The 14,776-nt window shown below is 37.3% G+C and overlaps 1 protein-coding gene across 1 annotated transcript; it reads left to right on the forward strand.

The window, feature by feature from the left end:
* The first annotated feature begins 103 nt into the window (after positions 1 to 103).
* On the forward strand, positions 104 to 8,976 carry bmp5 (bone morphogenetic protein 5). Its single transcript, XM_067609921.1, has 7 exons — positions 104 to 630; positions 3,227 to 3,419; positions 5,915 to 6,063; positions 6,393 to 6,590; positions 7,346 to 7,422; positions 7,575 to 7,685; positions 7,831 to 8,976. The coding sequence occupies exons 1-7, from the start codon at positions 117 to 119 to the stop codon at positions 7,978 to 7,980; spliced, it is 1,392 nt and encodes a 463-aa protein (XP_067466022.1). The 5' UTR covers positions 104 to 116; the 3' UTR covers positions 7,981 to 8,976.
* Positions 8,977 to 14,776: the final 5,800 nt, after the last annotated feature.

A 14,776-nucleotide genomic window follows, 5' to 3' on the forward strand; every position in this document is an offset into this window, starting at 1 on the left:
TCTGGCTAATATGGAGAGTCTATGATTCCGTATTGGCAGAGATATATATTATTATATTTTTTCCACAGAGTGCGATGTAGTTCAACTTCACACCCCAAAGTGAGCTATTTGTCAAGATGACAGCGCTTACACCTTTGAACCGTGCTGTACTTGGACTTGCGTGGAGCTGCTTGAGTTTTCTATCCTGCGCTCATTGTGGGTTAAGTGACAACCATGTGCACTCCAGTTTTATTTACAGGAGGTTGCGCAATCACGAACGCAGGGAGATCCAGAGAGAGATCCTCTCCATCCTGGGCTTGCCTCACCGTCCGAGGCCCTTCTCTCCCGGGAAGCAGGCATCCTCCGCCCCGCTGTTCATGCTCGACCTGTACAACGCCATGGCCGTGGAGGAAGATGAGGAGGAGGAGGAAGTGGGAGCGCAGCAGCAGCAGGGCGCAGGGAAGAGCTTCAGTGCCAAGGCTCAAGGGCACTCCAGGAAAGGTTACTACAGCCCCCAGCATGTTGGGTACTCCCGTGTGGCACAGCCTTACCGAGCGGCCCCTCTGTTAGGCCACAGCCCCGCACTCACCTCAGCGCACGACACCAACTTTCTCAATGATGCAGACATGGTTATGAGTTTTGTCAATTTAGGTAAGTGGCTTTAAAGCAGGCTCATTCATCAACAGGTTTTATTAAATCGAAAATGATTAATTATGTCTAATCGAAATTAGCCTGCAGGTGCAGAAATATAGTTGCAAAATCTACATCTTAACGTTTAAGAATCCCTCCCCAACTCATGTTTTCATTAATCTTCATTGCCTATAAAGGAAAATTAATAAGGGTTTTTACCTGGATTCACTTTATCTGTGTACTCAATGAAAGGTCTAATACTTTCCACATTTAGTGCAATTTTCTAGACGACGTAGAGAAGGACATTTAAAGAGATGTAAGGCTTTTTCATGTTTTTCAAGATTAAAATTATTTAAATTCATGATCTAGGCTGGGCATGTCGGATGTGTTGCAATCATGACACGCAGTTATCAATTTTGTAAAATTTGACACATGTAGGTTATCTTTAAATAATCTATTATGTTCCTAAAAAACCCTAAATAGCGCTGAACATCTAAGTTTAGTTATTGAGTTGTTTTCTTCCTTTTATTTAGCTATTTTTTTCTTTTGGAATTTCTACGTCTAAATGTTAATGTCATATATTTCGACATCAGTCATCAGGCCTGAAGTGTTCAGCAGCTTTGGCCTCGTGTGAAATATTTCGCATTTAACAGAATAAAGCCCAACATTTTGACCTCATCAATTTGTGCTGCTCTCCATTAAAAAGCAGCTGATGTGTATAATGATTGTGTTTGTTCAGTAGCCGCGACCCTTGACCCAGCAGTTCAGAGCAACTTATCAGATGACTGTCTGACCTTGAGAAAATTGGTCTAAATTATTTCCTGTTGTTAAAAGGGCAGTGATATTTCTTGAGGTTGTGTCACTATAAGAGAAAGCAGTAGCCCTGTTCTACATACTTGTGTTATTTATAGAATTAATTGTTCTTTATCAAAAATTAAAATACTAAGCATTCCACATGGAAAGTTACTAAAAAATGGAATATGGTAGCGGTAAATGAATGATAAAAATCACCATAAAAGACATTACAAAACATTGTTACTGTAGTGCTAAGAGTTTCATTTTTTAAATTATAGAGCAAAACATGTAAAAGTGAATTTGTGTAGAGTTGGCTGGAAGTATAATCCCTCACCTTGGCCTGAGCCCATCTGTTTCCACTTACCACTATACCAGGGCATGTACACTGTCAGCCTTGAAAGCTCAGCTCTCATTCTGGGGACTGTCAGTGAAGTGTTCAACGGGTCTCTGTCTTTATTACAGTACACTCAAATACAGCTACTGATCTCAACTGTTTTAAAAACAGCTATGAGGTATTTTGTGCAGTTTAATATGCTTACTGTAACCATTTGAACTTTATATGCATAAATGATAAGTCAGCTGTTGAAAATCAAAATATATGAGTGTAAAAGGAGTAAATATGTAACAATGAAACACAACAGTTATGTATTAATATTAATAACAAAATATGGAAACTGTCCTGGCAGAAGATAATTCAATTAATATGCATCACATCAAGAATGCACATGGCTCACCCTAACCAGCAAGTAAAGTCATTATTATTTAATCTTTAGCTATTTAAAAGTTAAATGCTCTATGCTGTCAGTGGCACTTCTGCTTCAGATTACTGCCTGTGGCTAATATAATGGAACACGCTCAGTGGGTAAAAGTCAGACCTGACCTCTGACCTGTTTGTGCTAAGTAACTACAGGCGCTCTCTCTCGATAAAATATCAGGGAAAATGCACTGCATGATATCACCACGGATGTCAGAAAATCTACTAACCTCAGCCACATGGCCCTTTTCTGCGGCCAAGCAGGGGTGTGAGACAGTTGGCGGTCACTTTTTTAGCAGCATCAAAGTTTTGTCAGTTGTTCATAATGTTGATACGGTTGATACGGAGTCTTTGAGGCTATTAATAAAGCTGCTGCAATGAGGGGCTTTATTTTATCCTCAATAATACATGTTAACCTCTTGGAAAATCAAGAGCTATTCATCTTTTATTAATATACATGCAGAAAAATTAATGCATTCTAATTTGATTAACTTTAAAAAAAATCATACATCTAAAATATATATCTCATGTTACTCATTATAGTACAAATACTTAGTTTTAAAGGTTAAGGGTCATTAAAAACTCTTAGCGTATTGTATGAAACCTACAGGAGGTCAGTACAAGGTCGGAAATGAGGTCAGAGTAGACGCTCACATGACGTTGAAGAATCCTGTCTGGTCTTTTCTCTCACTTGAGGAGCAGACGAAAGTGTCTTTAATTGAAATCAGCCTGTTTTTCTTAACTGACAGCCCATTCATCATGGCCAGAGAATGCAGTTAGGCACACAGTAGAGGGCCTGTCTGGGAACTGCTACCTGTATTCAGTTGACTGATTTAATGAACTGGAAAGTGCTTTTGTTGGTAGTCAAAATGTTTGGATTGGACCTGGAATGTAAAAGAAGATGTGATAAATTACTCTTTTTCTGTGCGTGCATGCTGGCATGTTTTCTCATTTGAGCAACACACGCAGCGGTTCAGGAGGTGAAGTCATATTTTGTGATTGGTGAATGTAAAAATGAAACTGCTGCCAGTAAAAATGAAATTCATCATAAAATATTTTCTTTCCCAGTGGAGAAAGATAAAGATTTTTCTCACCAACGAAGACACTACAAGGAGTTCCGGTTTGATCTGACTCAGATCCCAGATGGTGAAGCAGTGACTGCAGCAGAGTTTCGCATCTATAAGGACCGCAGTCATGCCCGCTATGACAATATTACTCTGAAGGTCACCATATATCAAGTCATCAAGGAATATCAAAACAAGTAAGTACCTAATCAAGCAAATCCAAACATTAAAAGATATATTACTGCCATTTATTCAGGATGCTTTGGTATGCATGCAGTCGAGCTATCATCAACACCTTCCCTGTTTGCAATTGCAAATTTATGGAAAGAAAATAAAAATAGTTGTTACTTCACTATAATAAAGGTGAAACTAAACAAATGTGTTGCATTTGCAGTAATCTTATTTCACAGCTATTGTCTTGTGCTGCTGAAACTTTCCACTCGCGCAGAACGTCCTTCTGTCGCCGACTCTGTTCTCCTTCATTCGCACCATGTCTGCCTTACAAATATAGTTCTCGGATAAAGAGAACTCCATTAGCAAGTTGGCCACTTATGAAGCTTGGAAGGTCCATCAGTTATCACTCGTCTTGTGTTGCTTGCCAAGCTGGCTGCAGCCCAGATGAAACCATGAGGGCCCATATCAGGGGGAGGGGGCTCCCTTGGGTGCTCCCGTGGTCACTGTTATGCCCACCACCTGCCTGTCTTAACAATATTCCGGAAGTTTAAAGCATGACATAGCTGAATACACAAGGGTGTACTCAGAAGTGGCCCCACATTTGCTTGCCAAAAATGTGTGTGGGTGATTGAAGGGGAGATATGGCCCTCCTGGGCTTTGAAAAGGTCCAAGTCAATGGACTCTGCCATCTTAAAGGGGAAGACTGCTCGACTGCAAGTTTTCACATACTTTTTCATAGGGAGTAGTTTGTTTTAGTTTGGTTTTCACAAACAATTCTTTCCCAATGCTAGAAATCTTACAAACGATGTTGGAATATGTGATTTTAAAACAACCATAGAACAAACTGACAGTGAAAAAAGGCGTACACCATTTTTTTCTGAATGTAAAAAGCCATAATGAATTCATATATGAGCACTATTAGTTAGTAAACCATATTCTACATACATGTCCTTTTATGTTTTTCTTCAACTTATCAGACAGAATGCTATTATTGCACGCATCTCCAAAATGTTTTTTGGTTGGTTATTCCAAAAAAAATCCATGTGTGCAACAACCAAAAGAAAAGGTTATGGTATGGTTCAGTAGTCAATTAAAACCACTTTTTTAGGGTTCAGTAAAGGGTGTGGTCATTGTAAAATAACTTTCAACACTCACTTCTAGTATGAGACTGGACTTGCTGGTGATGCTTGTGTTGAAGCCGACCTCCAGAGGCTTACTTCTCACTCCACCATTTTAATATCATACTACGTATTGCACTGGTACTGAACTTTGCCATTGAACATACATTGCTAATGGAGAATAGTGACATATGAACATAATTTAGAAGACAGACAAACTACCTCTATTCATGGTATTTTCCTCCTTTAACTCATTTTCTGGGGAACAGTACATCCTGCAATATCACAGATTAAGGGTCAGGATAAACATTTTTCCTCTTGGATATGGCTATGAGAATAGTGAATTCTTACCTACACAAACTAAATTATCACAGGACAGAAGTTTAATACTGTTCATTTCAAAGAGGAAGTTCAGCGGTATGTCACTCATAAGGATTAACCTCATGTGGAATTCCACATGTTTAAGTTTTATTACACCTGTAATAAACACTATTGGGGCCACATGGAAAATCTTGTTTCCGTCTGACCAGCACCATGTAACCACAAAAGCTGAACAGGCGCTGCCTTATCCGATCTGTCCCTTGAAAGGAATCCAATGCAAATTGCAAAGCGGGACTTTTTCAACTTTGGCTTGATTGATGCCTTATGTCAGGCTCATGTTAAAAATATACAAGGGCTGATATACATGATTCATAACTCCTGAAATGTTTTGCCCATCAAATAGCTGAAATCTTGGCACATGTTTTACCACACTGCCAAGCACTTTATTAGGAGTCACAGCTTGCTCGACAATAGCGACGTTGCTTTCTTTTTATTTGCAGTACAAAGCATACAAAAGCAACCACATGACTCTTTATTGAAGGTCTTTTTAGGGGAGAATGTTTGGTTTAGACAAGGATACAGTAAAAGTGGCAGAGATAAAGAAACTAATAAAAGCCACTCCATCCATTAGTGATCAGTCAGCGATACCTCGTTTATCTGTTCTAACTGTTTAAGACCTCTTGGATTCAGGATCGAAAATGCTGTCAAAGAGCCATATGGTTTCTTTTCTGTGTTCCACTGAGATTTTGCAACGTTTAGGTGTGCAGACAGTTTTTGTTTGTTCTAGAGCTTAAAGCACCGTAGCAGGCACTGGAGGTTTGTAATTTGTTTGTAATGCAGCGTTAAAGTGGCCGCATTCATTTCACCGCCTGAAAAGCTGGAGTAGTAATCTTGAAAACCAACTCAACCGCAGAGACCAAAATTTAAATGAATTTTCACTGAATGATAAAGTATTCTGAATTATTAGAAGACGTGTTTTTGTTGTGTATACTGTGTGTGTACCGGCTGTATTAAAGCATTTCTTTTCAGTGCGTTGGTGTAATGCAGGTGTTTTTTTCATTGTTTGCTTTTACCTTCAGAGATGCAGAGACGTTCTTGCTCGACTCCAAAAAGGTCCAGGCATCTGATGGTGGTTGGCTAGTGTTTGACATCACAGCCACCAGTAATCACTGGGTGATGAACCCGCAGCAGAACTTGGGCCTGCAGCTCTGTGTGGAGACTATAGATGGCAAGTGAAGCTCAGTTTTCTTTACTAATAACCTGACATTTGTTTTTTAGTTGCAACCTTATTTTTTTAGGGACTCAGGACAAATGTGACTTGTATATCTGATAATCTGTAAACTGTGATTGTTTACCACCAACAAATAACAGCCATAAAGCCACACAAAAGATTAATGGCTTGAACTATTCTTTGTATTGGTAAAGACGCTGGCCTTCACACTCACCTTGAAAGCAATCATAAAATAATAAACTGATCTATTTCTTCTTCTTTATATTTACAAGCTGCTTTAGTTTTGCAATGAAAATTATGTCTTCTTTATTTACCTTTTGTCGAAGGACGAAGTATCAACATAAAATCTGCTGGAATCGTTGGAAGGAATGGGGCCCAGTCCAAGCAGCCGTTCCTGGTTGCTTTCTTCAAGGCCAGTGGGGTGTTGCTTCGCTCTGTCAGGGCCGCTGGTGGGAAGAAAAAGAATCACAATCGCAATAAATCTGCTAATCAACAAGAATCATCTCGTGCACCAAAAAGTGGAGGTCAGTGTGCTCTTAGTATGTAGTAAAACAATTCACAGCTTTTTGTCCTTCTAATGAATGGGGCTTTGGTTGTGTGTGTGTGGTCAGCTACAGGCCAGATTGCCATGAAACTAAAAATAATTTGTTATATAACTCCTGCAAAATTTTCTTAAGTGTAGATTTAAAAACAACATTTTGTTAAATCTGTTATTTGAAAAAGGTCAGATTCTTCTTTATGTTCTGATCTGCATGTCAATTGTATTACACTGGAATAACATTACTGCAACTACATTAGCACTGATTTAGGGGAGTGACTGTAAAATATAATGAATAGCAGCTCTGTCATATACGGTAATGCTCTTATCATTATTATGAATTATTTCAAGGGATAATTGATGATCCAGCAAAGGCTTTTGGATGCATTACTGTTACATCTACATGGTTAATTTGCCAGTAATGAAGATTTATGGCCCTGAAAGTGGCTCACCCTGATGTGGGAAAGTAATAACCACAGTTCAACATCTTTTTTTTTTTTACCATTTATGTTTGTTAATAGTAGATTTATTGGAAATATTTTCTATTTAGCGTGATAATTTACTGATCAACAATGCACTGGGACTAGCTCAAACAAATCAGCATAAAAAAAATAAAAAACACACTGTATATATGCACTGTAATTGTTTTCAAGTTCTTTAGTGTCTGCAGTAAGCAAACAGCCAGATATGAACAAGCATTACTTTCTACTCCCATAATAAGAATAACCTTTTACTTTTCAGATTATAACACAAGTGAACAGAAGCAAGCCTGCAAGAAACACGAACTTTATGTCAGCTTTCGAGATTTGGGTTGGCAGGTAAGACAAATTATATATATTTATTGAACAAAACATTAATGGAAAGATCACAATGAATGATACATTTTGTAATCAGATTGGTCTGAGACACTAAGAAAACCTTTCACCATATGTCATAAATAAAGGCAGTTAATTGTCCTCTTTTGGTCAAGGATTGGATCATCGCACCTGAGGGCTATGCTGCTTTTTACTGTGACGGAGAATGCTCGTTTCCACTCAATGCGCACATGAACGCAACGAATCATGCAATTGTGCAAACCCTGGTAAGTATTCACTGGAGTGTATTGCATATGTGTACTGCAGTAAAATCATGTTATAAGCTACCATAATGTTCCTAGCAGTTATAATTCATTTGAAACTCACTACTTTTGTGCCTCTTTTAAACCTGCTTTATGCTCTCATTTATAGGTCCATTTAATGTTTCCTGACAATGTGCCAAAGCCATGCTGTGCCCCAACCAAGCTGAACGCAATATCAGTTCTTTACTTTGATGACAGCTCAAACGTTATCCTTAAGAAATATAGAAATATGGTAGTTCGGTCTTGTGGCTGCCATTAGTGGCCTGGCTAACTTTAATTTATGCTATCTGGTAAAGGAATCGCTGGAAAACACATCTGCTGCAGGTGTGATGTGATGTACAGTATTATGTATATAAAGCTTTATTACCTAATTTATTTTCTTTTGTTTTTTTTTAATAGCACTGAATATTGTGATATTTAAATGATTAGGAAAAATGTCGGTTTTACCTTATGTCAGCTATTACTTAACGTTTGTGTCCATTGGCATATACTCCCTCTTAGTTACGTCTGTATAACTTTTATGAGTAAACTATTCACTGGAGTCATCATGATACATAAGATTGCTTCCCCCTCTGCTTGTTTTTCCCTTTCCAATACACTATAAAATGTGCTATAAATGTTTACTGAACTGTGTAGCATTATACTTGGAACTGAGTGTATTTTTTTCTTCTGTGCTAATTTTGTGATTAATTTGTTCCTGTAATGGACCAACAATTATGAATTACTGATATACAAGAAATATATTCCAATGTCACTTATTAATTTAATGAAAAATGTAGGTGATGCCATTAGGACTAACATCACAACTTGAACAGGCTGTTGGAAATATTCTAAATCAAATTGGATCACTGGAAGGAAAAAAAATATGACTATTGTCTAATATAAACCAAGCTGCCCAAAGCTGTCACCATCTTTCAGCTCTGATATGGTTTCACCTTTTCCACGTCAACTTTTTTTGTTTAGTTGTTTTGTTTGGTTTTTTATATAAGAGAGTGTTTTCTCAGAAGGGGATTATGTCAGTGTGGAATTAAATCCTTACAATGTTGAGTGTTCACATATGAATGCTTTGCAAATTATGTCATTTCTACACAATGTTTATGCAAATCCCTCCCATAAACACTGTTTCTCATTCCTCTGTGGACTTTATCATAGCTGCAAACATCTCTCTCCACACTAATTCTAGTTTACGTTTGGGGAAAGTATATCTTAATGTAGAGTGTTGTGTATTTTAATAAATGTACCACTTGAAAACTCTTATCTTTTGCTTTGCCTTTACTTGACCTTTAAAGTTTTTTTTCTCCATTCATCAACCTAAACTATATGCAGAAATACATTCAATCTTTTCCCCCTCCTACAGCTGCAAGTCCTCCAGCCCTTCAAATTCAAGTTGTCCTTTTGTATTTGTTTTTGGAAAGCTACGGATGTTTTACACACTGTTGCCGGACTACCGTCTGAGATTTATAAATGTTTGACAAGTATGATATAAACTAGGGGTCCACCCATGGAGGCTGTTGACATGGTCTTGGGGAGTGGTAACTCTAGTGGTACAGTGCCTGCAGTAAAGCAGTGCTGTGACCTCCAAAGCCAGCCAGGGTGATTATCATGAGGCTGCCAGCAGATCATTTTTTTAAGCAATTCCTTCCAATTATGCGGGAAAGATAACATACATCACGTTGATTTATGTGATATGTACTGTATGGCAGATCTTTGCTTACTTGCATTCTGTAAAATAATATTTTGGAAGCTATCATCTGCTCAGAGCTCAGAATTCACCTTTGGAAACAAAGTGGAGACCGTAAACTAAACCGAGCCAGTGTTGTTGCATTTCCCTCAGGATAAGCAGAACTTCCAGAAAAGTGCAAGAGAACGTGCTATTTCCAGAGAAGTACTCTGGTTACGCAGGGATTTTCAATGGTCTTGGAAATGTAGGGATTAGGTTAAGGATTAATATTTATTTACACAACTGTGTTGACCTTCACTGAACACAGGATATGTACTGTTGCACTTTTTCTCCTCCCACTCTCCCACTTTTATAACATTTTTTTCTCTGACATGGCAGAACATTGAGTGACTGTATTTCACTTAATTAAAAGCAGTGGCTGGCCTGCCCAGATGTTATGTGGACTCCATCTAAAAGGAGTGTTGACATTCAGTGAATAGAAGAGGCCACCTGCTAACTTAACTCTTGGCTTGAGGGGTGATTTGCATTCCTGCGGCCTGTTGCCTGGCATGATTACTCCTAGCACTTCACAATCCCATCTACTGTTTAATATCATGGATTCTTTCCAATACAACTACATTTCTTCCTTTTCTGTAACGCAGGACCTGCTATGAATGAGCTCCTCTTTAAGTCCTCCAAAACTAAACAGCCCTCTCGACAGCAACCTCCTGACCACATGAAAGGAAAAGGTAACAATTGCCATACTCAAGGCAGATTAATATAGTGGCCCCTTTTCCTCTGAGACCCCCGCGGTTACAAACAGCCTGCAGTGAGTCAGAGGTGCTTTGACATTCATCAGATCAGTGGTCACTTGTAGTGGCCACTTCTGAAACACGCTGGTAGAAGGTCACCACCCATCGCAGCTTACTTTTCATGAAGGGTTTTTTAAAATTATTCATGCATCATGCTGTTAGGTTTATAGGATAAGTCACAACATACTGTTGGGTTTACATAAACACAGTTCGATAATGTCAAGATGTCTTTCCAGGTGCTGATATTAAGTTTTCTTCTACCACAAACATGTTTATTCCCTTAGCCTGATTGAGAAAACAGACATGTCCACGTGAGAGGCTGTTAAGAATATGCTCTTTTGTTCAGCAAATGTGATATATTTAGTGGAGAGAGATCATCTTGAAGCTCTTAGCGGGCTGGGACTGGCTGTCTGTCAGAAGTTGAAAATGCTTTATGATTCTGGTCATTTTTTTTTTTTTTTTTAAATCTAATCTAAACCATCACCAGCAGGAAGTACTTCATTGTCAAATGTTGCAAAACAATAACATAATGCTGACTTAACAAGTCACTGATCTTGTCGGACCAACCACAGAGGTGTACAGAAAATGCAAAGGCAGCCTCTAAGAATATGAGAATCACAGATTAAATCACAGAAGCTGCAGTGTGCAGTGTGTAATAGCATGATTTATTGTCTGTTATTGATAAAAGCTCAGACTTAGCCATCCACATTAAAGTCAATAAACTACAAACAAACTAAGATAATCAACAACAGTTTCTAAGTATGTGAAAGCATATTTCAAAAACAGTTTTAGAAATATGGAAAGGGAAAAGTATCTTTTCCTTATTTTGTATGGGCAACCAAGAATAATAACCTCACTTCATATTTTCAACATAATGTGTATTTTTCTATGTCAATGGCTCCTAAACCTCTTAAAAACTCTACAGCCTTGTTGGGCATTGTTACTTTAATGATTTATTTAAGGATATTAACTTGTTTGTTTGCAGGATTTGGTGTATAGTTAAAGAGTGTATTTAAAGTATTTTGAGCAGTTATCCGTTTTGTAAACAAGTGTTCTGAATGAGAACATTTGTGTGTTGAAATTAAAATCAAATGTGGTCTGTCATCCATGAAAGAAAAGTTAGATTTTACACAAACACATCCATAAACTGTGAAACTAAACATTTGTTCAAGTTCTTAGTGGAGTTTAATAAATCAGGTAGGCCACACTTCTAGTGTGAGAAATATTTGTGACTCTGATTATCGTTAATATGCTCATTCACTGATACAGCCACCTCTAAAGCAGGCAGTTCCATAATGCCGAACATGATGCTTATTTTTATCATATTTTGGTCAACCCAATAAAACTGGAAAGCATACTGTTTTTGTTCATATGGTTTAGTAATTCCTGGTTTTATCGATTTACACTCTGTTAACCAGAGGTCTTTTTCTTTCTGTGGCTCAAAGTTTATTTTCAAAGTGTCACCTTGCAGTCCATCCACAAGGCAAGTGAAATTGTATCTAATAAAAATGTTGTGCAGTTTACCTAATTCATCTCCACACATATGGTTCTCCTTATTTGTATTCTGTGGGTGGGCTCTGACTTCCATACAGCTCAATCAGTCCCTCTTGAAAAGGGAGACCATATGGGTCACATTTTTACATGTTGTTTGGTATGACAAGGCTGCAGCAGGACCAGCTAGGAATGTGTCCTCACAGAGGGCAACGCAGAAACACAGTTATGTTTGCTTGTTATTCACATATGCACATTAGCTTCCCAAGAAAAGAGGGTTATGGGTTCTCAGAGTTACAACAGACTGTTTGTGAGCTCAACTGTCACTTCCCATTACCATTAAAGGTGGCACCTGTGCATGAAACTGTCTGAGCAGTGCTGTTTTAAGCCCATTTAACAAATATACTAGAAACATAAACTTAAACCTATTTATTTTACATAACTATATATAATGAATTTACACACAGTTGTTTTTATTCTGATCAGGCTTTCCATTTGATTCTTTTTTATTTTTTTTATATTGCATGCAACATTATGAAAAATATTTTCCATGAGAATCCAGAAAAACATTTTAAGATTCTTTTGTGGTTTTGTCTCAGTAGCAATAAAAGCTTCTGACATAATATGCTAACAATGTCCGCTCTCTTCTTTTTTTGTCCAGGTTCCATGTTGTTATTCTCTAGTTAAAGAGGTTACTTATGTCCTCCTGTTGCCCATCCACTGTACAATTTATGTCAAAAAACACATAAAAAAAAGATTAAAAAAAAGGTTTAAAAGAAAAATACAAACCAAAGCAGATGTGCAGGATATTAACCTGTTTCTAAGGCCAAAGATGTCTCTATCCTGTATTAATCATTCTGATTTACTTTATCACCGAGTTTTCAAACCAATGTTTAATACGCTGCCAAAACAGGGTACACTAGAATTGCTTATCTGGGCACAATTATGAACTAAAGAACAAAAAGAAAGAAACAATGTAAGCAAGTAAGAAAAAACACAATTTACTCTATAAACTCTTCTATCAAAACCTGCTGGCCCATTGTCTCCAAAATGAAAACACTCCAAAAAAGCATTTTTGTCCAAGGCTTCAAATGCTTTAAAGGTATTGACATGCCCTGAGTTAATCATCATCACTGTAGTAGCCAAGACAATTAAATGTATCTAGTTGTGTTTATACTGTAGATTGGAGGTAATTTCCTCAGCAGAACTGCAACTACAAGTGTATCTTAGCAACCTCTCCGCAGTTGATTAAAGAAAAGACAATAGCACATCTTTCACTATTCTTTCAAGAACCTCTTGATTCAATTGCTTTTGGATGGTTATTTGAAAACCTCTTATATAGTCCAAGAGTTTCAATATTAAAAGCAATCATTCTTTGCTTCCATGTAGGGTCTTAAATTGGGTAGATGTCACACAAAGATAATCATAAATTGCTCATGATTAAGAACCCATATGTGAGCCAATATTCTGGTTTATTTGAAGGTCATTTTTCAGGTTTTTTTTTTTTTTTTTTGGTCTTTTTTGCACAGTACACTGAACTAATGTCAGGAAAAAGGTGATTGGAAGGATGGCACACACACACATTGTCCACAGCCATACAGATTTTCATACTTACAGTGTAGATTCATGTTATTACCTTCAGTCAAGTATTTTCTAAGTTGTAATATTTTTTGGTACCCACTGAAATGTATTTATAGCTCAGATGCAAAATCTTGCTTTCTTGTTTTTTTGAATAAACAGTTTCTGATTTGAAAACAATTTTATACTATTTTATTCGTTGTATGATAGCTTGTGTTGAAACAAGTCTGTACATTTGAGAACTCTTTGGTTAAATGAAAAACAGGATTTTATTGAAAATATGTTTGTATTCTTCAAAAAAAGTAACATATATAAAAAAAAGTTTCTATATTATAAAAAACGATACCTAGCTCTGGTAGTCTCATGATCAAAATGCATTTAACTTTACCAGGATGGTTTATCTGTCCTGTCATCTCCTCACACCACCATAAAAATAATGAACTAAACGTGCTACTGTGCCTATTTAGAAAGAAAACAGAGATGTCAACAGCCACCACTTAACCCAGTTCATGTGTATTTTGACTGTTGTATTTTTTGCTGTGAAATTCAATTTCTCTCACCAACAATATGGATATACTTAAGGAAATATCTGGCTGCCTAGAAACATCCGCTTGGGAGGTATCCGTGCAAAACACTGTGTTAAATAGAGCCTTTGAAAAAACAAAACAAAAAAAAAACCCAAGAGATTTTTAGCATGTCAGTATCTATTGTATAGTTTTTGTAGCCAATTCATTATTAACAGGAGAGGATTTGCGTGTTTTTGATCATTCTCCTTATCAAATATGCTGCTGTTCTTCATTCTGAACAAACAGGGCGCACATCATAAGCGGCATGTGCAGAGCAAGAGAAATTGTGTTTTATAAATCAACACTCAACAGTCCTGTATATGATCATGTGTGGACACAAACCCAACACAGGTCAGTGGCTTTTGTGACTAAAAGCCACAGGGCGCTCTTCAGTGTGATTACTGTGAGGATAATCTTTAACACACATGCTGTCTCTAAGGGGAGCTGTGGAAAGTTGGCTCAGAGCGGCTAGCCTTCCTGAAAGAACTGTAAGGTAGGCTGCTATTTTTATGAAGGCTTTATATTTTATTCATAAAAGTGTTTGTGGTCTATTTTTTTCTTTTGGTATATAGTTGAATATAATGGAAATGCAGTGGGATATTGATGTTCTTCCTGACACAAATGGATTTATTCTAAATCAATGTTTGCTGTTTCTGTGCAGCATCTGTTATGCAACATTCAAGTTCAATTATACAACAGCAAGTGGTCTGTTGTGGATGTAATCATACCTTGTATCCTTCCATTTTCCTCAGGTATGAAAGACTACAGTATGTCATGATTATTGCTTTCAGGGTGATCATAATGTGCTACTCGCTCAGCACCAGGACTCTCATGTTGTTACAGTTCAGTTAAATCCATGATGTTGAAATTGAAGACGGATGGAGGATGAAAATTGATTTAATCTGGTTCCTGTTTTTCTTTCTTCCACTTTGTTTTCAGTATATATCT

The sequence above is a fragment of the Thunnus thynnus genome, chromosome 14 (assembly GCF_963924715.1).
Source record: "Thunnus thynnus chromosome 14, fThuThy2.1, whole genome shotgun sequence".
Taxonomy (NCBI): Eukaryota; Metazoa; Chordata; class Actinopteri; order Scombriformes; family Scombridae; genus Thunnus; species Thunnus thynnus.

Bases quoted from the DNA above. Each gene is read 5' to 3' on its own strand.
- bmp5 (XM_067609921.1), top strand. From the start codon at position 117: ATGACAGCGCTTACACCTTTGAACCGTGCTGTACTTGGACTTGCGTGG. The intron at 6,591-7,345 runs GTCAGTGTGCTC...TTTACTTTTCAG, and splicing joins TCGTGCACCAAAAAGTGGAG to ATTATAACACAAGTGAACAG. The intron at 7,686-7,830 runs GTAAGTATTCAC...TCTCATTTATAG, and splicing joins ATGCAATTGTGCAAACCCTG to GTCCATTTAATGTTTCCTGA.